This window comes from Argentina silus (assembly GCF_951799395.1).
Source record: "Argentina silus genome assembly, chromosome: 3".
NCBI classification, from domain to species: Eukaryota; Metazoa; Chordata; class Actinopteri; order Argentiniformes; family Argentinidae; genus Argentina; species Argentina silus.
This window is the reverse complement of record NC_139657.1, coordinates 29,402,268-29,424,252: the sequence shown is the minus strand read 5'-3', so window position 1 is coordinate 29,424,252 and position 21,985 is coordinate 29,402,268. Positions and strand designations below refer to the sequence as shown.

The window sequence follows — 21,985 nt, the reverse complement described above, 5'->3', positions numbered from 1 at the left end:
CAAACAAACAGGATTGTATGACAAAGTTACTCCCCCCCCCTCCTGGGCTGTAATTCAGAAATTATAATTGATAGAATGATAAAAACTAAATAACACATTTAAATTCAAATTTCCCTCAGTCCCACTTTTGTTATTTTTTCCTGTTGCTAACATATTCATATTACATACATACATATTACATATTCTCATGTGTGCATTGAAGAAGAGATGGGACGTTTATTGCCTGTAATCATTTCAAGGAGTCGGTCACATGAGGGGATGTTATGAATAAATACTGTGGGGCATGGTTCTAACTCATATGACATCTAATGGTATACATGAGTCACAAATGCCTTATTCCACCTATCTCCGACCCTATTGTAATCAGTAAAGAAACCTATGTTCATTTCACTTACTTGTTGCTGGTGGAATGAGTTTGAGCTATCATGGTGGTGTGTCCATAAAACACAGATGATGTTGCAGTTTAAAGGGCTGATGCCCAGTTTATTCAGAGGATGTAGGGTGTTCACACACTCTGCCCACAGTGAGAGAAAACAGGCTTTGGTAATGAAATTTCACTTCCTAATGTTATTAAATAAGTTTTACCAAAAAACAATATGATCCTTCATGCTGTGAATCGTTCAGTTCATTTCTCTAACATACTGTATAATTAATATTATATCCAAAAAGTCTGATTTCGTAACCTAATACATCCGATATAATAAGCACCCAGCACTGTGGACAGAGTGTTACCCGTGTCAAGCAGCAGTTTTCGCAGGTCACAAAGCTAAATAAAATGGCATGAGCTGAAATAACTGTAAAAGGCTTTGAAAATAAAACGCTCAGGTTACACTCAGTGCTCAGTAGACATTTCACAAAGATACGCTAGCTGTGAGTAATCTTCGATCTTGATCAATCTTTCTAATTTCGCATTAATTTCTAATTTCGCATTAATATGAAAAGCGTACACTAGAATATGAAAATACTACATGCCATGTCTCAATCAATATCTATCTTACTTCTATATTGTTTTATGTCCTAGAAGAGTGCCTGTCAGGTAGCCTAATGCGAGTTACAATAATATAAATACAACAGGGCTAATTAGTTGGGATACTATTTTGCAGATTTTTTTCTCTGGCCTCAGTTGATTTAGTCGCCCTAATATTGGCCATCCTTCAACGGTGAACACTCCTATAACTTTTGATTGTGATAGACTTGCATTATTGGCTTTCTTAGAGGATTATCTATGCATTGTTTTACCCCTTGGTCCCACCCTAGAGATGATGACATGGGTTGAAAGATGGTTTAAGTGAAATAAACATACTGGTGTAAATAATCAAAACAAGGTTGGAGAATATCAAAAATGACACTGCAACTAATGATAGCAGGGCTTCTAAAAATAGGCAGTGGATGAACTATGGCTAAACATGGCAAAAAATAGTAAGAAATCTCCAAATCATATGCAAACATAAGAAAAATTAGACAAACTTACTAGTCAACAACACAACACAATACACATCTCATTCCAACAAAATTAGGGCAGCAAAGAAAGTAAAATGTAATATGGGATAGAAACCTTATGCTCAAACAAACAAAAAGTAAAAGTTCGTATTTTTGGGCTGTCACACTGATTGCCTACAGATGAGGCTATTTAGTGAGCTGGGAGGAGGTATGTCCCGCCTATACTTCTGTAGGAAGTAGGCTGATTGGTTGGTGGGTTGTCAGTCAGGGTCATCCATTAAGTAACATAGGGGGGATTTGCCACACACACACACACACACACACACACACACACACACACACACACACACACACACACACACACACACACACACACACACACACACACACACTGCCTGATTAATTATGGGAACATCATCACCTGCTAGGCGCAGCTTGTGGGACATGACAGAGAGAATTATGTCTCTTCTCCGTGCTCGAGAAATAGGGGGGCATGGCAGGGACACGAGCTGCGGGTGATGCAGCACTTTTTTGTCCCACAGGGTGTCTCCTAATACCATGAAAATAAATACACAGCTCTAGCCCTAGTCCTATTTATAAAATCGCTGAATATAAATAATCAGTGAATGAATTGAGTCACATGTTAGTAGTTGGAATAGTAGTGGATGATGATATAATTGTTTGAGGTAATTAGAATAATATAATGACGTTGTTACTGCCATAAGTGGCCGGATAATCAAATAAATCGTATATTTGAAACAGACCAAGAAAAAAACTGATTGTATAATGACAAGTTTGATACAGAATATTTTCAGCCTTTTTTTTCGAGGGGTGATATTTCCATAAGAGTGATGGGACGTGTGCGTCACTGAGCTGGTAGACAGTTCCATACAGTACAGTTCCGTACAGTACTGCAGGAGACAGCTTCAGGCAAAACAAGCCCGATTCTGCTGAAATATCACCAAACAACTGAGCAGTTTGCTGCCACTTCAATTTAATTTGGAGTAACTTCATTTCAAAGGCTCTCACTATAAATCAAATAAAAGATGAATACAGAACTTATCTCTCACACACTATGGGCTCCAATTTGCATGGGTAAAATGGGAGCAAAGTCAGCCATCTTCACCTTAATATTTCTAATATTTATATTATTTATAAATAATCCAATAGCAGTTTTGAATACTGTGTCTAGCGCTTCCATGATATGCAAGTGAATTTTCAGACTGTTCACTAAAACTCTGGTTGAATAATAAGCGTTTTCTCAGAAATATTGTTAAATGTTGTTAAAGACAAGGTACAATAAAAATCATGCCCTTGTGGAATGTACATGGAACGTGTCGGTCATCATCGAACTCTGCGTAGCGAGTACAGTTTCCGCCCTCAGCGTGTTTGTCCTTTTTCCATAGAAGGCCAGGCCCTGTGACTCCTTTGACATCTGAGGTCTATTGGCATCTCTTTATTTGTGCCTAAACTTTCCCTCTAGACATGTCATTCTTCATATTTTTTCCTGGAAAGATGTAAAATAGGAGGGCAAGTAAAATGGGAGCACAATAAAACACAACTGACATTGATGTCAATTGATATCAGTTGTGCACAATTTCCTCTTTGGAGTAAATGGAGGCATTCCATAACTTGATAACACTACATTAAGTCTTATATTGCCATTCAAAGCACCTTATAGCCTGGAGATGCAGTCATAGAACATAAAGAAACTGTGTCATATTGTAAAGCAATGTGGCTCCAGATATATCATAAATTCACAGGCAAGGGGCCTCTTGCACCCTTAAGGCAGCCTCAGCCTCATTACTGATGATTAGCTGTCTCAGGCCTATGCTTAAGTGGACAGGAATGGTTCCCAGAGGATGTTACAATCACATGGGGAGAGGAAGGATTGGAAGTTTCTCCTCCACTGAATCCCAACTGCCTCCCTTCATGGATCACATCATTAAGCTTGGTTATTACAGGTTCTGACATATGTCATACAATGCTGACGATGCTGTGAATATTGCTTTTATATAGATGGTTAAATTTGGGTTAATCAAATTAAATCTCATAAAACCAGTTCAAACACATTGATGCATAGGATTCCGTAACTGTACACCGATTGTGAAGAGAGGCTACTATTCCAAACTCAGATTTTTTTCTAGGTGCTTGCTTAGTTTCTCCAATAAAACAAACATTTAAAGCAGGGTTTAAATTGGGTTCTTATTATCCGGAGGACAGAGAGCATGCAGAGACAGATTTTGATAAAACATTCGGACATTTCTAAGTGACTTTTAGGTTTTTCAAGAGAGTAGGATAAACTCAGCCAGCATGGTCTTGGCTCTCCTTAGCGTCATACAACATTGATTTGTGTCCACATGTTTATATTCATAGCCTTGGCAATGTTCCAACCATATTCATATGATAGTCCACTCATACGTCATTCTGTCACTCAGCTGATACGGTGGTCTGTGGACATGTTTACTCTGAGCTCATGTCTAGGAATAGACCATCTATCATCTGATGTGGCTGAGACATGTGATGTCTGTTGTGCCATAGGGGGCAGCACCAGCCCACTGAAACACAATCAATGCTATTCCTGGAATCATGTGACTCAGATGTTATAGTCTGTGTTGTAGTCAAAGCTCCATGGCAAAGATGTACTTGGAGGTCACAATCGTTTGAGCATGACTGCTGTGCATGTGGTAGCAGGAAAGAGTGGGTTATGCTATGACTACCTCACATGTTATTCCAAAACACATGACGATGAGCTCAATGTTGTTGTTCAATGAGAACTGAGACTATTGTTTTAAATGTTCAGTGGCCTATCATGTATCTACTCCACAACAGGAATCACACAAGATGTAATTTATAATAGAAACATGTTTATTTGAAATTTTGGTATGAAAAAGAGTCTCCCCATCATGATTTCACTTTTAAAATTGTAAAAGGAAAGAAGTCCTCACATTTGAGCTGCATGATGAAATAAGTAAAAAAAAAGTGTATCACTGTAGTACTCAAATTTTAGAACTTCAGACATCATTTCCCAACATGATAGACATGTACTTGTAAGGTTTAACCACCACCAAGGGTTAGTTTGATCTCACATGCTAATATGTATTTAATGTAAGTACACATTGGATGTGTTCATGTCAATTTTACTCATTTTTCAAAATTAGAAATTACAGGAATGCAAAAAAGGCCATGTTGAATTAAAATTCTGGGATTTCCTTAAGCTGATACAAAATAAATAAACAAATAAATAAATAAATAGCCACAGTGTGGAATGTCTAGTACAAATAAATAATATACAAATGGGAGAATGTACATAAATATACATAGTAAAAAAAAACAAAAAAAAACAGTAACAAAAACCATGAATATTGCATTTCACACCTCATTCCCAGTCAGGTCTGTGTAGTGTCTGCAGAGATGGAGTACAGAAACGCAAAGAAGGTTGTGTATGTAACCCTTAGTAAGCCAGAGGCAGGCAGGCAGGGGGAGAGAGAGGTGGAGAGAGAGAGAGAGATGCTTTCAGTACACATTCAGAGAAACAGATGAGGAACCTATTTCCGCACAGCTGTGCAGGCATTTCGAGTGAGAGAGCAGCAGAGTGAAGGTAGTGTGGATGAGTGTGCGTTTCAAGTATTCCACCATGTCGGTGGGCAGCATCCCATGTCACATGACCCTGTCATTTGCTTGGTATTGGCTCTTAGAGAGATGGGGCAGTGGGGGATACCCTGGTTAACCCCTCCCTCTCTAACAGCCAACAAACCAACAACAGGTTACTATGATTTGGGTTCCACGTAAACAGCTTTTAAACAAGGCACTCCAAATCAATGAAAACAAAAAGAACATGTTCAAGCTCTATAAGAGCTGACAGGAGATCTGAATATAAGGGGGTTACAGAAAGAATTAACCCAAAAATTCTTGAAATCAACTAGGCCTAATTGCTAGTCAGACCACCCAAGTAACAATTTCCCTAATAAAGGAAACACTTCCTCATAATAACTACAACAGAGTTAGAGGAAAACCATAAATCATAGTTGCCAAAAACAAAAAGTCCTGCTATTCCGCACTTTTCAATTCTCACTCTTGTAGTGAGACTAGGGAACCAGATGTCCACAGGTCTGCAAAATGTCCACCTCACAGAACATGGTGTGTCCATCAGAGGCTCTCTTTGCTGGAGTTTGTGCTCGATGAGGAGTCAGGGCTGATGGCATGTAGGGTGATGTCACCACCGTCAGTTTTCGAGTCCTTGCTTGTCGCACGCATCCATGGATGGTCAAAGATCTGCTCCAGTGTGGGTCTGTCTGAGGGCCTCAGGCTGAGACACCACTTTATCAGTTGTTGACAGTCTGCAGGGCGAAGGAGAGAGAACGGTTAGCACAGAGGAGTCAGTAAAGAGGAAGAACACAGGAAGCCAATGATGAGAAGTAAAGAATAGATGACAGGAGAAGAGAACGAGTCTCACCTGTAGAGATTTTCCTTCGAAAGAACAGACGTCCTTTAAGGATCTCCTCATCTTGCTCAAAGGGGATGTCGCCGCACACCATGTCATACAGCAGCACGCCAAGCGACCAGACGGTCGCCGACCGCCCGTGGTACCTGTGGAAGCGGATCCACTCTGGTGGACTGTAGACTCTGGTGCCTGTGAAAGAGGAGAAATATAAGCACATTTACCATTTTGAACAAAATATGGTAATGGATGAGTCTGCCTAAAACCGATCAAATTGGCCCAGAATAAAAACAATTGACATTCGATTTCACTTGTTCATAAAACCATTATTGGATTTGGGCTACACTGCGACATTACAAGGATATAATAAATAGGAAGTCAGTCAGCTGACCGCTGGAGAGAAAAAAAAAAACCTGTCTGTCTGCCGCCCTTCACCCCTCCTCTACCGTCTCCATTGCGCGTGAGGCTGACTGCGAACCAAAAATAAAGTCTGAAAAAAATAAGAGGGGAAGACCAACAACTACCCCGTAGCGATTTTTTTTTTTTTTTTTTGCCAATTTCGGGTCACTACGATATTTATTTTTTTTCCCTCTCTTCAGTCCCCCCACATTTTCCGTGTCCCACAGTTTTATTTAGAGGGGGAACCCTGTGAGGCAACGCGTGAGGAATTGCTGCGTCACAATATTGATATCAAGGTTGGGAAAATGTATTCGCAGTAAGAAGAGCAGCTACAAATCAACTGATGAGTTTAGCAAACCCGATTTGTCTACAATTGGCATGTTTAAATGCATAAAGCAAAAGGCATAGCCTACCGTCAAAGTCTGTGTAAACGGTGTCCTTGAGAATTGCCCCCGAACCAAAGTCAATGAGCTTGAGGTCTCCGCTACGTAGATCCACCAGAAGGTTCTCGTCTTTGATGTCCCTATGAACCACTCCACAATTGTAGCAATGTCGTACAGCCTCCAAGACTTGACGGAAAAATCCCAGCGCCGTATCTTCATCCAAGGCTCCCTTTTCGGTGATGTAATCAAACAAATCCTTCACCGTCTCCGGTCGTTCCATGATCATTAACCAGCCGTCAGGTCGCTCATACCAATCAATCAGTTTTATAACGCCTCGGAAAGTCGTGCCCACTTTTTTCAATAGCAGAATCTCCAGAGGGACCAGTGTGCCGTTCTGTGAACGAAACAATGTAAGCAAGTTGTTACAATGCGAGGAATTCTACATTAAAGCATAATAATGGGCCTGAAACAATATCATGAAATTGGTTAAAAACCTACAAGGGTGCCCCATTCCGTGACTCTGTCCTTTGCTACGTGTTTCACAGCAACCTGAAACATAAAACAGGGAATAGTGAGAACCGAGAAGCGGATCAAAGCGGACATGTGGTGGGATCAAAACAAAGCACAACCAGCTTATTCCTCTTACCGGCAAACCATCTGAGATCCGACTACCGGCATAGACCGTGCCAAACCCCCCGCTTCCCAGTACGGATCCTACATGGTACACTTTATCGAATGATTCCTTCTCCACCTTCACTGTAAAGACGAATGAAATACACGTTCAAACATAAATAAGAAACACACTCAAGGCGGAAAATCCGCACCGGCACGGGGCTTTCAAAATGGCTCCAGATTTGTAAGGTCACACCTGCTGGCAACCCTTCCATTGACTGACATGCCAAACAATATTCTTTGCATTAGAGGAAAATAACTTAAAATTACTCTACCATAGCATTATAAAAAATAAACATCATACATACATTTGTATACAATCGAGTGGCAAACTTAGGGAATACTATAGGCTATAGCATCCTAAAATAGGGGGATTTCCATACCTTGCTGAAGCTGTATTTTCACCGGTAAATCCATGCTGGACGTGCTGCAAATATGAGAAAAGGAGCCAAATTTGGATAGCAACATAATTGCTCGTTTCCAAAATAATCTCCCAGTTGAGGTTCAGAAAATGACTGTCCAATTACGTACGAAGACGCCTTGAAATACCAAGGATAAAAGGCAAATCCGTCGCTGATTTTACAGCAAGAACGTTAAAAAGTAGTAGTACAGCAGTGAAAATACCATTACATTGTTGTTCTTTTCTTCAAATAAAAATCCAGAAAAGTAGTCCTTTGGCGCACATGTTACGGGAGCGTAAAGTACCACAGTCGACCACTTTGAAATGTGTGCTGATAATTCCAGCGAACTCTGTAATATCTGGATGTAACGAGGTCGAGGCTACTCTTTAAAGCCAATATTATGACTCGTAAAGGGTGTAGATCCCTCCGCCTCCCACTTATTTATAATACACAATTCCTTTCACGTTTTTCAATGACCTCGAACGACGTTTATAACAAATGTAATTAGACGGAGATTAACATATATTTATAGAGTAATGATTCGACAAATATATTTTAAAGACATGCACTACTTTCATGTAGTAGGCTACGAGACGCCCAATGATTTGGTGACTAAATAGCCCACAAGGTAGTGCTTCGTTTTATTAGTGAAATAGCGGTCTGATTTGCATGATCCAGTCCAATTTAGCCAATCCTACTGTGCGTGTAATAGAATCGATGGCGACCAATAGGACATTTAGGGCCTATTAATATTAGTGTAGAGCGGGAAGTCCTGTGGCCCCACATTGACTTTATAAAACATTTTTAACAGCTGGAAACAAATATATCAAAACATAACAAATGTTACAGTCAATTATTACTGTAGCTTGTCATTCATGATTCAAAATGCAAATCTTCCTTAATGTTAAATGTAACAAGTACATTTTAACAGGATTACATTGCAGCTGCCGGTGCAAAACAGTATCTATAGATGGAGCTGATGATAATACTATATTATAATGATAGTCATTATGAATGGTAACATGTTTAGACGCAGTGAGAGTTAGCTGATCATTATCAAGGTAATATTATTTTATGTATCTTCTATATCATATTAATTGCTATGCATTATTAATCTTGTGAAACACTTTTCTTTATTACAAATGTCATTATATACAATATATTATTGCAGTATTAGATTTGTAGCCAAAACAGCGAGTGACATAAATGCATGGGTCAGGACTCAATATTTCCCCTTCCCACCACTTAACCTTGGGTGGTGTTTACAGTGTTGTACATATCTCTATGTACACTGAGATAACCAATTAATGTTCTCAAGGACAAGTGGTGCAAGACCAGAGGTGACAAGGACAACTTATGACTAGCTGTTATATAAATGAATCAGTTGATATGGCTGCAAATGCTTTGATCTGGCCCCTAATATGTCATTAAAGCCTTACTTTGAATTTCAGTTTTTCCACTTAAATACACTCCACTGATACGGTGTATGATTGTACGGTGTATGAAATATGTGATCTGATTGGCTAAAACTACGTTCCAAGCCAAGCATTATCTCTAACAATCACACAGCTGAGAAAGGGGTGCCGGGCGGTTAAGGGTTAACATATACATGCGCCAACCCTTTGGCTTTTCAAACCAATAAACATGGCCGACATCACAGCTGTGTTCTCTGAACAACAATAACCGGCACGTTCCGACAATAAGACGTCCGGTTTCGTTTTTGCGACTTCAAAATAAAAGCGCGAGGTAATAGATCACTGTAAAGTGATAGGATCACACGATATAAAGGTTATTTTGAGTGGGGAAGTCCACACACACACACACACACACACACACACACACACACACACACACACACACACACACACACACACACACACACACACACACACACACACACACACACACACACACACACACACACACACACACACACACACACACACACACACACACACACACACACACACACACACACACACACACACACATTTATATATATAATTTTATCGAGAGGGTGGAGAGAGACCGGAAAGTAAGGAGGAGAGGGCGTGTCTGCAGGGCAGGGCCGGATTCAAACCCATGCCGACATGACATGGGCATGTGTGTGCTGGACCACCGCAATATTTAATAAAAATTTTCATGAATTAAGGAAATATTACGTAACAGAATATATGTACAATTTGACATTTGTGTAGCTACATGTCACTTTGGGCACATATAATGGACAGTACACAAATAATATTCCAAAGCTAAATATGACTTTTTACTACCAATCTACTCAACAAAACTTCCAAGTGAGTTTCAACCATGAGGGGTGTCATACATAGTATTCTTGGCCCTTTACTGTGGCCAAATAAAAAAGTGCCACCTTTTGATTGCATTAGGAACACATATTCTGGACATATTCTGGAAAATGATTTGTGTTCCATTATATGTCCCCTATGCAGCAGTCTTTCATCAGGGTAATTAGGATATTATTATTTCCACATATAGTTACATATAATTTGTGGTTCCTTTATCTATATTTAGTATTTCAAAATGCGTAAATAAGTTTAACGTGGGCGCTTTTATTTTGAAGAGATACTCATTGACATACACCCGAGTCAAGTGGGCGGAGTTCCACTATTATCGTTCTAATCTCTCTCGCCTCAGATGATGTTACCCCTGGTTACCACAAAACAACGATGTCAATATCTCAAACCTAAAATAAATATCTAACATGCCAACACTGTAATAACACTATCCCGATGCATGTCGTACTAGCTAACAAGCGATATTTCACAGTCATTTTCTACTTAACCTGACAGCTAGCATTGGAGAAATGCTAGCTACTCTACAAGCCATGGCCACCAATGCTGGAGCGGGATAATTTTCTTTCCCACGAAAGATCCCCCTGGAGTGCATTAACGCTAATTTAATGGCTCTCAGTCGCTCAAAGGGGTAGTTCAACCAAATTACAAAAATCACATATTTGGACAGACTTCAATCCACACTTTGGTTCTGTTTATCTGGCTAAATGTTAGCATTTTTAACCAAATCCCAATGCAAGTCAATTAGCATGTTCAAATTGTCATGCTCAAATCATCTCAAAGTAATTAAACATGAAGTAATTGAGTGTCTTCAGAAAAGTTGAGATGATTTAGGCATCAAATTTCAAACATGCTAACTTAAGGTACTTTGAATTGCATTGGGTTTTGGTTAAAAATGCTAACAATCATCTGTTAGTTACAGTGCCCAAATAAACAGAACCAAAGTGTTGATTGAAGCTTGTCCTTGTCACATACACACAGACAAACAAATACACACACACTTTTGGGGTTATGTGCTCTCCCATGTCGGATTAGGCTGCTGTCTGAATTAACATTAGATAATGCAGTCAGACCAAGAATTGTCATAATGCTACAGCAATGCATAACTGTCCATTATTTCTGACATTTCCTCAGTTAATCAGGTCCTCTTAGGACCAGTAAATCAAAAAGGCAATCTTCAGTTATTGCCATCCATAATACCATCCTAATTTTTATAAGAAATAATTTCAGCTATAAATAGATACATCCCAACCCCAGCCTGCTAATTATGTAGTTTGAATCAACATTACTTAATTATTCAGTTGCGATTCATTAATGTACTGTACATATCAGAGGGTGGCTCGGGTTTAAATGCCAATCATTGGTGCCATGACCCATTTTTATCAGCCTCTGATGCTATTGGCGAGGTATCATTAGCTGTTATGTTAAGAGGTAATGACGCAGTGATCAGGGAACTTTATCATTAAAAGATAGGTACCAAATCAATACAAAAGTAAACATTCCCTCAACATGAATTTCATTGTTATAAAGTTTTTTTTAAAATATATAGTGGGGAGCCTTCATTTCCTCACCCCTCCCCCTAGCTGCTGACGCACAAAGTGTTTACTCATAACAGGCTGTTCTGAACAGTGTGTGTTTCTCATAAACAAAAGGAAAAGGGACAGAAATGCCCAGAGGCCTGAAGGAGAGGACTTTATAAAAAGTAAATGTTGTTTGATTGAGCTGAGAGGGAGATTAACAGCATACGTTTTTGCGCCCAAGACCAATTTTGTTGTGCCTCACTCCTGTTCATGTTGAGAGATGGCATGGTTCCCGCTTAAACTTGGCCTAGTAAAACTCTTGTAATGTGCAAGGCACTCAAAACCGTGTGGGATTTTTGAAATGTGAAACAGGTTTGACGCATTTGATCATTAACTGGTAATTGGGGCTGCCGCTTCACTCTCAACTAAGAGAACATGACTTTTGAAGTGAGGTGGCAATTGCTATAGATGGCTTTCCACGTAGAAATGCAGAACAATTGATCAAATATAAGTACAGTATACAGTATACATTTGTATGACTATATCAGTTCTATATCAGAAAATCTTGAAATCTTGAAATAGGCTTAAGTATGAAACATAAGAGTTGGTGAATTGTTTTTGGTCATGTTGAAGCAAATCACAACAAAGTGACACTTTTGACTCGATGCAAATATTTCCTGAATAGGTTTGTGGAAACGAGGATATGCACTCATGTTGACTTTAATAACTCTTGCACTGAAATGGGGAACTGTAGTATGACCTGACCTGACACCTGTTGGAACATAAAGATATTCAAATATATTCATCAATCAGTTACTTTGTCATGTAATTTTATTAGGGCTGTACAAATGAATCGATACAATTATTTGTTGACAACAAATCTTTGAAAAAACATTAATCTGATTTCTATGTATCAGTCCAAGGACTAGGAGTTAAAACTTGAGTGAGTGAGATGATGTAGCCAAGTAAACAAGAGTGTTGTCCCAATGGTCATCCTTTTGTCTTAATCTAGGGGAATGGGATTGACTATGTGCATCTTGGATTTGGAGGCCATAATTTAACTTGTACCCCATTACTCTCCCACTAATTGTTTAGGCACCACTTTGTGTTTCTTGTCTAGAAATGTTTAGAACATCTCCGACCACCTAAATTCCAAGGGAAAAATGAGGCGAGAAAATGTCTGATTAATTGATTAAATCATTTTTTAAATTGATTTTAATCAACTGACAGCCCTACATCCTCTAGATCTAAAAGCAAGCTATCTGAAGTCGCGACATCTAAGAAAACTTTGTTTTTGGTGAAATAGGAATGCATTTTAGTCAGTTCTTTGGTATGTCTCTCATATACTGTATGTTTTTTGTATTTCAATATCAGTTATATTTGAAGTCAGTTTTAGTTACCAATTACTTTCATTATGAGCAATAAATAAATGCACTTCTGGTATATGTTTTGGGGAAAGTAAACTGTGTGAACCTGTGCTACCTGAAGATGGAGTTGGCTTGTGTCTCAGCAACAACGATAGAAACTCAGAATAAGGGCCAGAGCTAATCACCAGTCATTAGGGTAATCCATTGCCTAGACCAATTAAACCAGCACCTTGTGCTGTAATTAATTATGAATGCATTGTAACAAAGCTCTCTGGTTCTAAAAATGTGCTTCTTGAATTACGTACCTCACCGAAGACGGCAGTGTTATCATCATTCGATTAATTTTGATTTAGATGTTATATCTTGTGTACTTTGATTCAACACAGAGTGAACAAAGGCAAGTGAGGAAAACAGCCTGAAGTGGCCCAACTATTGTGAAAAGTATAAGAAATAAAGTTTATTAAAACAGTGTTATAATAAATCATTTACAATGGGGTAATAGTTTTTTATTGGCATTATCAGAACAAAGATATGGGATTTATTTATTTATGTATGTATGTATGTGTGTATGTATGTAGACACAAGGAGCAAACACAAGGGATTTCTACCTACATAAATGGTCCTTCCTCAGACAAAACACATGAATGTGCATGGCGAAAAGCCTTTATCAGTGTGCACAGTGTGTAAAGGTGGCACAGCACTGAAACCCTCTCTCTCTCCCCTGCCCCCTTTCTCCATCTATCTGTCTGTCTCTCTTCCTCCCTCTCTCTCTCTCTCCTCTATGTGTGAGGGAGAGGTTGATGGGGGAGGTCATGACCGTGGCAACACACACAGGAAGTCCCAGAGACAGCGAGACAGAGTCAAAACGAATCTCCTACTTAGACAGGAGAAGACTGTTTATACAGATAGATATATTCATAGGTTAAGCTGCACTCGGAAAACAGACCTTCAATATATTATTGAGCCCCGCTTGGCATCTACCTGCCCTAGCAAAAAAAGAAAACAAGGAAACATCAATATCTCTGAGACCTTGGAATAATCCTCAAGCCACCTGCCACATTGAATCCTATTATGATTGGATCATGCGAGACTTCCCTGCTTTGGTGTTTGGTGGTCTTCTGTTGGAGAGCAGTGATTTGCAGTGATTTGCTCGATTTGAAAATGTTGCCATCCTGATTGGCCAGAGCCCCTTTATGCATCACTGTTCCCATTTGTCTCTCTGTGGCTTTTCAGGCATACACAGAAACTATGAGTGCTGCTTCTATCCGATATTTCCGCCATTGGGAACACCTTGGCATTCATGGCAGAGTGTGTATCCCATCACCCCTGTATTTGTTTATACTACTGTCCATCTGCTCCAGCTTGAATGAGCACACACTTTCCATGGTTACTTCCCTCTCTATTTCAAGATTTAATCAGTGGAGGAAACAATATGAAGATCAGTAGGCCTGTATCAGGATCGGTTAGATAATGGTATCAAACATTTAGATATTGATATGTATACCTTGTTGACTCATATTGCAACACTGTACTTTATATTCCCTATGTCTGGAAATGTATACAAATATTATTGTAACAAATAAAAAAATGTAGAAGGTGACAATAATGTACAAACAATATGTACAGTATGTGGCACTGGAGGCTACTTCCAATCTGTAGGTCGGAAAGGCGTGTTGATCATTGAAATTGTGTGTAACCTATGGGAGCGAAAGGATTATCATCCCACAGTCTCGTATTTATTTGCAAAAAGATTACTGGAAACAGTGTGTCAAAGTTGATATACATCATACTTGAATCAGACGATTGCACATTTCAAAAGGCCAGCCCCCCGTGCGTTGTCTGCCACTTTCTCGCTAACTGTTAGAGACAGGAATATTATAGGATTGTGCCATGTTTGTGATAACCCTGTGTGCTGAATACAGAGAAAGGTTAGCACAATCAGCGTGACCTGTAGTGGTGGATCTATTTTCTTCTAAAAAAATGTTTTATCTCAGGCTCCCCAAGGAACAGAGACACATGGGTCCCAACCCCCAACCCTCTTCCCACAATTCCTACCCCAACCCCCATCCTCCCTCCAGCTTAGAAGCAGCTTCTGTCCAGGTGCGGGAAACTGAGTAAATGTATGTAAAAAAACAACAACAACAACAACAAAAAACGTTGGTCTTTGTTTGTTTCTGGAAATATTGTATCAATTATGTAAAATATGTATAAAGATAATTTGTTCAAAAAAGAACATTTAGAAAATGTACAGCATTCACAACTAGTCCAGGATCAGTTTGGTTGTTTAGCTTGGTTGTTGTGATAATGATTACCATGAGTACCTGAGGAATGTCTTGTTTGGCTGTCACAGAATAGACCAGGGGAGCAATCCTGCCGAGAGATTTTGAAGCTGGCTATACCATGTGGCCATGGGGAGAACTGCATGGCTGGTGCCAAAAAGCATATTTCCCCATTGAAACCCATGTTAAACTTTGTATTCCACCTGGCCGAATGAGACTGTTTTGGACTGTGATTTTGGTTTGTATTATTTCCCGCTATTATATGTAGGCTGATTTGTGGCTGACAAGCCACTGAATTTTTCATGTCAACATGAACTCGATGCAGGTCAGAAAAAACACTGAAACAAGCCTCTACTTTAGCAACGGACTGAGCCTGCATGCTAAGGTTGGTACCATCAGATGTCGCGATGAACACTATGGCAGCGCCCATGAAGAACATTTCCTGGATTCAATGTGCCAATTGCATACTTAGAAATTGCTCTACATAAGAATCCATTGGGCGGTCAGTAGTTCACTTCATTAAGTTATTTGTATGTTATCAATAAAATAGACAGGTGAATTTTTAGTCAGGGTAGGGCTTAGATCAGGTCAGCCAGAAGCACATTATTCCATACAACACCTTCCATGCACAGCAGCACACTTTCACTCATGCTGTGACACTTGGAGGCCATAGAGAACTGTTTCTTCTGTGTGCACCTTTTCTTCTCGCTGACATCAGCTTGCATTAAAGACCTCACTGTTTTTTCTACATACATCTCTCCTTCATTGCCCTTTAAAAGCAACACTTGTTTTCATCTTTTTTAGACCTGCTGCACAACAGAGGACACCACGGTTTGACTCTGCTTGCCTTTTATTCGAAACATCCTCACTGATGATGTTTTGTTTGAAGAGGATGGCTGTTCCTATAAGAATCCCTTGAAGAAGAACATTTTCTATGTTCATGCTCAACCCTTCCCACAGAAGGGTTCCACATGGCAGCAAAGGGTTCTATGTGGAATCAAAAGAGGTTCTTCCTACTGTGACGGTTGAAATACCCTTTTTGGTGGAACGCTTGCTTTCAAAAGGGCACACCTATGTACAGTGCCTATAGAAAGTCATCATACCCCTGTGAAGTCTTTACCTTTTGTCACATTACACCCTAGAAATTAAAATAAATAAAATCTAACTTTTTTGAGCTGTATGTACACATTATAACCCTCATCATCAACGTGAAAATAATTATTTTTTAAATTCTGGACAATTATTAAAAATTAATTAGTGAAATACCTGGTTTGGTTAAGTGATCAGCCCCTTAGAGTATACCATTATAAACTTGCTCAGGTGCAACCAATCAACTTCCAGATCAAACACCAGGCTAATTGCCCCCCACCTGACATCAATTGTAGTGGTTTTGATTACTTCAGAATAAAACCAGCTGTTTCTTGAGGATTCCACTACTAGAAGTGCATGGTTCTGCAAAGAATTCACCATGGTTGGAAAAGTACTTTCAAAAGGCCTCCGGGATAAAGTTGTAGGAAGGCACAAGTTAGGTGAAGGCTGCAAAAAGATTTTGAAGGCTTTAGCTATCCCTCTGAGTACCGTTCAGAGCATCATTAAGAAGTGGAAGGCGTATGGCACCACCAACACCTTGCCTCGATCAGGCCGTCTGTCCAAACTGGATGACCGAGCCAGGAGGACATTGATCAGAGAAGCTACCAAGAGGCCAAAGGCAACTTTGAAGGACTCACAAGCTTTACACAAAGCTGGCCTGTATGGCAGGGTAGCAAGAAAGAAGCCTTTTCTGAAAAAGTGCCACACTCAGTCTCGTTTGTGCTATGCAAAAACACACCTGGAAGATTCTGTTGCCATGTGGAAAAAGGTTTTATGTTCAGACGAGACTAAGATTGAACTTTTTGGACTGAACTCCAAGCGCTATGTTTGGCGAAAACCAAACACAGCACACCACCCAAAACACACCATACCTACTGTGAAGCATGGTGGTGGCAACATTATGTTGTGGGGATGTTTCTCTTCAGCGGGGACTGGGCAATTGGGAAAATGGATGCTGCCAAGTACACCCAAATTCTTGAGGACAACCTGCGTCCCTCTGCTAGACAGCTGAAGATGGGCAGGTCATTCACCTTCCAACACGACAACGATCCTAAAGATACCGCCAAAAGAACAACGCAGTGGCTTGAGGATAGAAAGGTGAATGTCCTTGAGTGGCCAAGTCAGAGCCCTGACTTAAATCCGATAGAAAATCTGTGGATGGACTTGAAGAGAGCAGTCCATTGCCGCTCACCACGGAATTTGACTGAACTCGAACAATTCTGCAAGGAAGAATGGGCAAATATTCTCCAATCTAGGTGTGCAAAGCTAGTAGAGACATATCCAAACTGATTGATGGCTGTAATTGCAGCAAAAGGTGACGCTACAAAGTATACTGTATAATATAATTATCAATGTGCTTGTCACTAGTGCCCTGGTTAAGTAATGACAGTGAAGAATTGTTTCTTCTTTTGGCTCTGCACTCCAAATGTTCAGATTTTCAATCAAACAACTACTATGAGGTTAAAGTAGATATTCCTCTCATGTTTAGTATTTGGTCCTTTGCATACAATAACTGCTTGAAGTCTGTGACCCATTGACCCAACCAGATGCTGGGTGTCTTCTCTGGTGATGCTCTTCCAGGTTTTGTACTGCAACCATCTTCAGTTGTTGTTTGTTTTGAGGTATTTTTGCCTAAAATCTTATCATCAGGAAATTGAATGCGTGTAAAATTGTATTTAAATCTGAAGATTAACTTGGCCAGTCAAGAACTTTACAGTTTATTGCCTTGAAAAACTCTCTAATTGCTAAGGCAGTATGTTTTGGGTCATTGTCTTACTGTATCATGAAGCACCATTCAATGAATTTGGAGATATTTGCTTGTACTTGAGCACACAAGATGTTTCTGTACACTTCAGAATGCATTCTGCTGCTGCCATCATCAATTAAGACAAGTTAGCCAGTTCTAGTGACAGCTAAACATGCCCAAACCATAACACCCCCTTCCACCATGTTTCACAGATGATGTGGTATGCTGTAAATCTTGGGCAGATCCTTTTATCTCCAAACTTTCCACTTGCAATCACTCTGGTACATGATAATATTCATCTTATATGTCACAAAATTCTTTTTTTCCAAAAACCTCTGCAGGCTTTTTAGGTACAATTCTTTTTGACCAAAGCTATTGGTTTGCACCCCACAGTGAAGCCTCTGTACTTCGTCTGGTTACGTATTCTGCGGATGGTTGACAGATTCACGCCTACCTCCTGGAGAGTGTTCCTGATCCATGGGACAGTTGTTTTGGGGGTTTTCTTAATTATGGTAAACATTCTTCAGTCATCCACTTTAGAAGTCTGCCTTGGCCTACTAGCCTTTTTACGATTGCTGATCTCACCAGTGCTTCTTTTTCTTTTTAGTGATGTCCCAAATTGTTGATTTTGGCAAGCCTTTGGCTACGTTTTGGCTGTTTCTGATTCTTCAGTCTAATAAAGGCTTCCTTAACTTTCATTGACACTGCTTTGGTCCTTATGTTGACAGACACCAATAGCAGACTTCAAACACAAAGCCTAGAATCAATACAAGATATTGACAGCTCTCTTATGCCTGCACAAATTATGTGATGGAACACACCTGACTTACCAGAAACACCTGTCAAGCCAATTGTCCAATTACTTGTTGGTACCCTGAAATAAGGGGACTATGCATTAAAAGTGTTGTAATTTCTGAATGGTGAAAGTAATATGTACACAAATACCATTAAATAAAAGCTGAGAATCTCTACTGGGTAATTTGCTATTAAATAGCTTAAATGTATATCATTTTGAATGTATCGTCATTATTGCTTATCAATTAGAAAGAATGACTGCGTTGATGGAGAGGTTACGGTCCAAAAATAACAGAATAAATACAGTTGTATTGTCAATGTATGTACTGGGGTACAGTAGAGTGTATGACAGTACAATTCAATTGTTACCCGCAAGCCCTCTTTTTTCAACAGGATCTAACACTAAATTTGTATGAATTCATACAAACAGCAGAACACACAATTCATATGAAATATTACAACCCAGGGTGTTGTGAAACCCAGGGTGAAATATTACAACCCAGGGTGAAAAGCTACGAATGCGGCTTGCATTGCGGTTAGGCAGTATTAGGAATGAACTTTGAATGGTGGAGCCTTGATCTGTTTTGTGCCTAAGACTACATAGAAAATGTTAGTAATGACAATCCTGGATGCTGATATATGGGGGTCTGTACTGGGGACAACACTGGATTATGTTTCAAAGTGCCCAAAAGTGAACAATACGTGTCTACGTCCAACACATTTGGAAATCAATCAAATGATCTAAGGACGTCACATCAGAATCCATACGATAGGACATTATGGCCAACACCTACATTTTACATTACATTTATGGCATTTAGCAGACGCCTTTATCCAAAGCGACGTACAACAATACATTTGTTTAAGTAAGCGAATCATCTATCCACCAGTCATCATAAGACAAAGTAATCAATGCTCACACCAGGGGCCATAATTTAATTTTTGAAAATATATTTTATTAGCAGGAGAGAACTTGTACAGGGGGGTAGCAGGGGAGAAGAGTTCTTGGGGTTAGGGTTAGTATAGGGGGGGTAGTGAGGGTGAAGCGGTCTTTAGGAGGGACTGTTAAGATGTAGCTTGAAGAGATGGGTTTTCAATCTACGGCGGAAGATCGAAAGTGACTCTGCAATCCTGACCGTTGTGGGAAGCCTCCAATACAGTATGAACAACTGGAGTCAAATCCCCAAAATGCTACTCACAATGATTGAATTCCGGCCATGATCAGAAAGCAAGGTCCTCTGCGTTCCTTATATCCTTTCATTCTTATGCTTCTCATTGGGATAGTTATCATTTCAGCCCAAGAGGAAGCATGAGATCCCATTTTTCATGCTGTGTATGGATTCAACTCGGATTCATAGTGATCAGTGGTGCCATGCCATGTGAACATCAAAAGCCACCTGTTCCCATGCTATCAAAAAGAGGTTCACTATAGGCTTTCCATCTTCATAATCTTGATTTGACAGGTGGAATTTGCCCCAAAGCCTTCATGATATACTAAGCAAAGCCATGTACCTAAGCCATTTTGGTGAGTGATGCATTTTTCCACCTGAGGAGATTACGATATTTCGCCTGAGGGAAATATGTCATGAACGTTTTTTTTTAAGAGAAACCACCCCTATATGCTTTTATGATCTCTTCCCACAACAATCACTCATCAGCTGTCTTTGAGCTTGTTATGCAGGTCTTTTTTAAGGTCTTTTAGTTGTTCTCTCCAGTACCATGAACAAGATCCGCATTTTCTCTTTCATTGCCATCCAAACCTATTAGGGCAGAGCTGTTCATGGCTTCAAGCTTGGGAGTCCGGGCTTCTTATGAGACACCTTGGAGCAATCTGGAGGTTGTGTACGGCATTGTCTGTATGTCAGATTTTGCATACTAACCTGCTCAGAAGCTTACCATGTGTGAGCAGAGAAACAAAAGACTTGTCTGTACCTGCTAATTTGTGTGCAGATGGCATCGTGTTTGCATGTTATGCAATGGGAAGAATGTGTGAATTCTGGTGCTTTACTTCTGACAGAGAGAGCCTTGGGGTGGTATCATTCTTATATTGATTTGATTTGTTAATATATGTAGATATATGCTGTTTAGCAAACACTTTTATCCAAAGGGATTTACAGTACAGTGAGTGCATACATTGTTTGTCCCACCGTGAATCAAATCCACAACCTTAGCGTTTCTATTACCATGTTCTGCCAACTGAGCTACACAGGACCATTTGTAGTGTTTGAGGTGTGTTGGTTACTCTGCTGTATGAGTTGCAATTCTCGTCAGTCAAAAAATACTCTTGCACACATTGTGCGCCAGTCTGCCAGCTCACATATGCTTTGATATTTGACTTTCAGCATAACCAGCACTCTTATGTGTAACTTTTATCTGACCTTTACACAGATTTATCTGACCTTTACACGGCTGGTAATTTAATAAAAAAAAATATATATATCACTGCACTTGAATAGTTCTTGTATATGTGTGTGTGTGTGAGTACAGACAACCCTCTCAAATGTCATTTGATGTAGTCCTAGCACCAAGAGCAAGTCATCAGTAATTAATACCAGGACACCCCCCCACCCCCCAGTCTCATTCCCAGACACTTCCCTGTCCAAATACACGGTCTGGTGGATCAACGTGTGAAACTTGGCCTTCATTAAGCCAACGGAAAGAGCATAGAAAATGGACGGTGCATAGACATTGGCTTTACTTTGCATCAATCATCTCCCATAGCATTTCCCTCCAATGCTTGCACACCACACATTTCTGATTCAAAGCTACACCTCACAGCTGTGTGATTCACTGAAATCAAATAATAACAAATATTTTACTCAGTAAATTTACTCCCACTAAGGCCAGGTTTGAGTCGTCCAGGCTTGCTGTGTGCAAGACCCTGGTGATGAGGTTACCTCCTCCCTAACACACACACACACACACACACACACACACACACACACACACACACACACACACACACACACACACACACACAAAACAGCTGCGCCAAGTATGGGTGTACTGTAGTGGGCGGACCACCAGGGTGTCAACACAGTAGTAAAGACCACACACACTCTGTCACAGGAGGGAGTTTAAAAGGAAAGTGGTAGAGTGTTGGTGTCAGAGGGATTAAAAGGAGCCTATTGACTTTTAAA

General features: G+C 39.9%; 1 protein-coding gene across 1 annotated transcript; it reads right to left on the bottom strand.

The window, feature by feature from the left end:
- Positions 1-4,315: 4,315 nt before the first annotated feature.
- Positions 4,316-8,052, bottom strand: LOC310802039 (serine/threonine-protein kinase pim-3-like). Its single transcript, XM_083666290.1, has 6 exons — positions 7,719-8,052; positions 7,310-7,419; positions 7,162-7,212; positions 6,694-7,057; positions 5,897-6,073; positions 4,316-5,780 (listed from the first exon to the last, which is right to left on the bottom strand). Exons 1-6 carry the CDS (start codon positions 7,801-7,803, stop codon positions 5,590-5,592), a joined length of 978 nt encoding a protein of 325 aa, XP_083522416.1. The 5' UTR covers positions 7,804-8,052; the 3' UTR covers positions 4,316-5,589.
- Between the last annotated feature and the right edge of the window lie 13,933 nt (positions 8,053-21,985).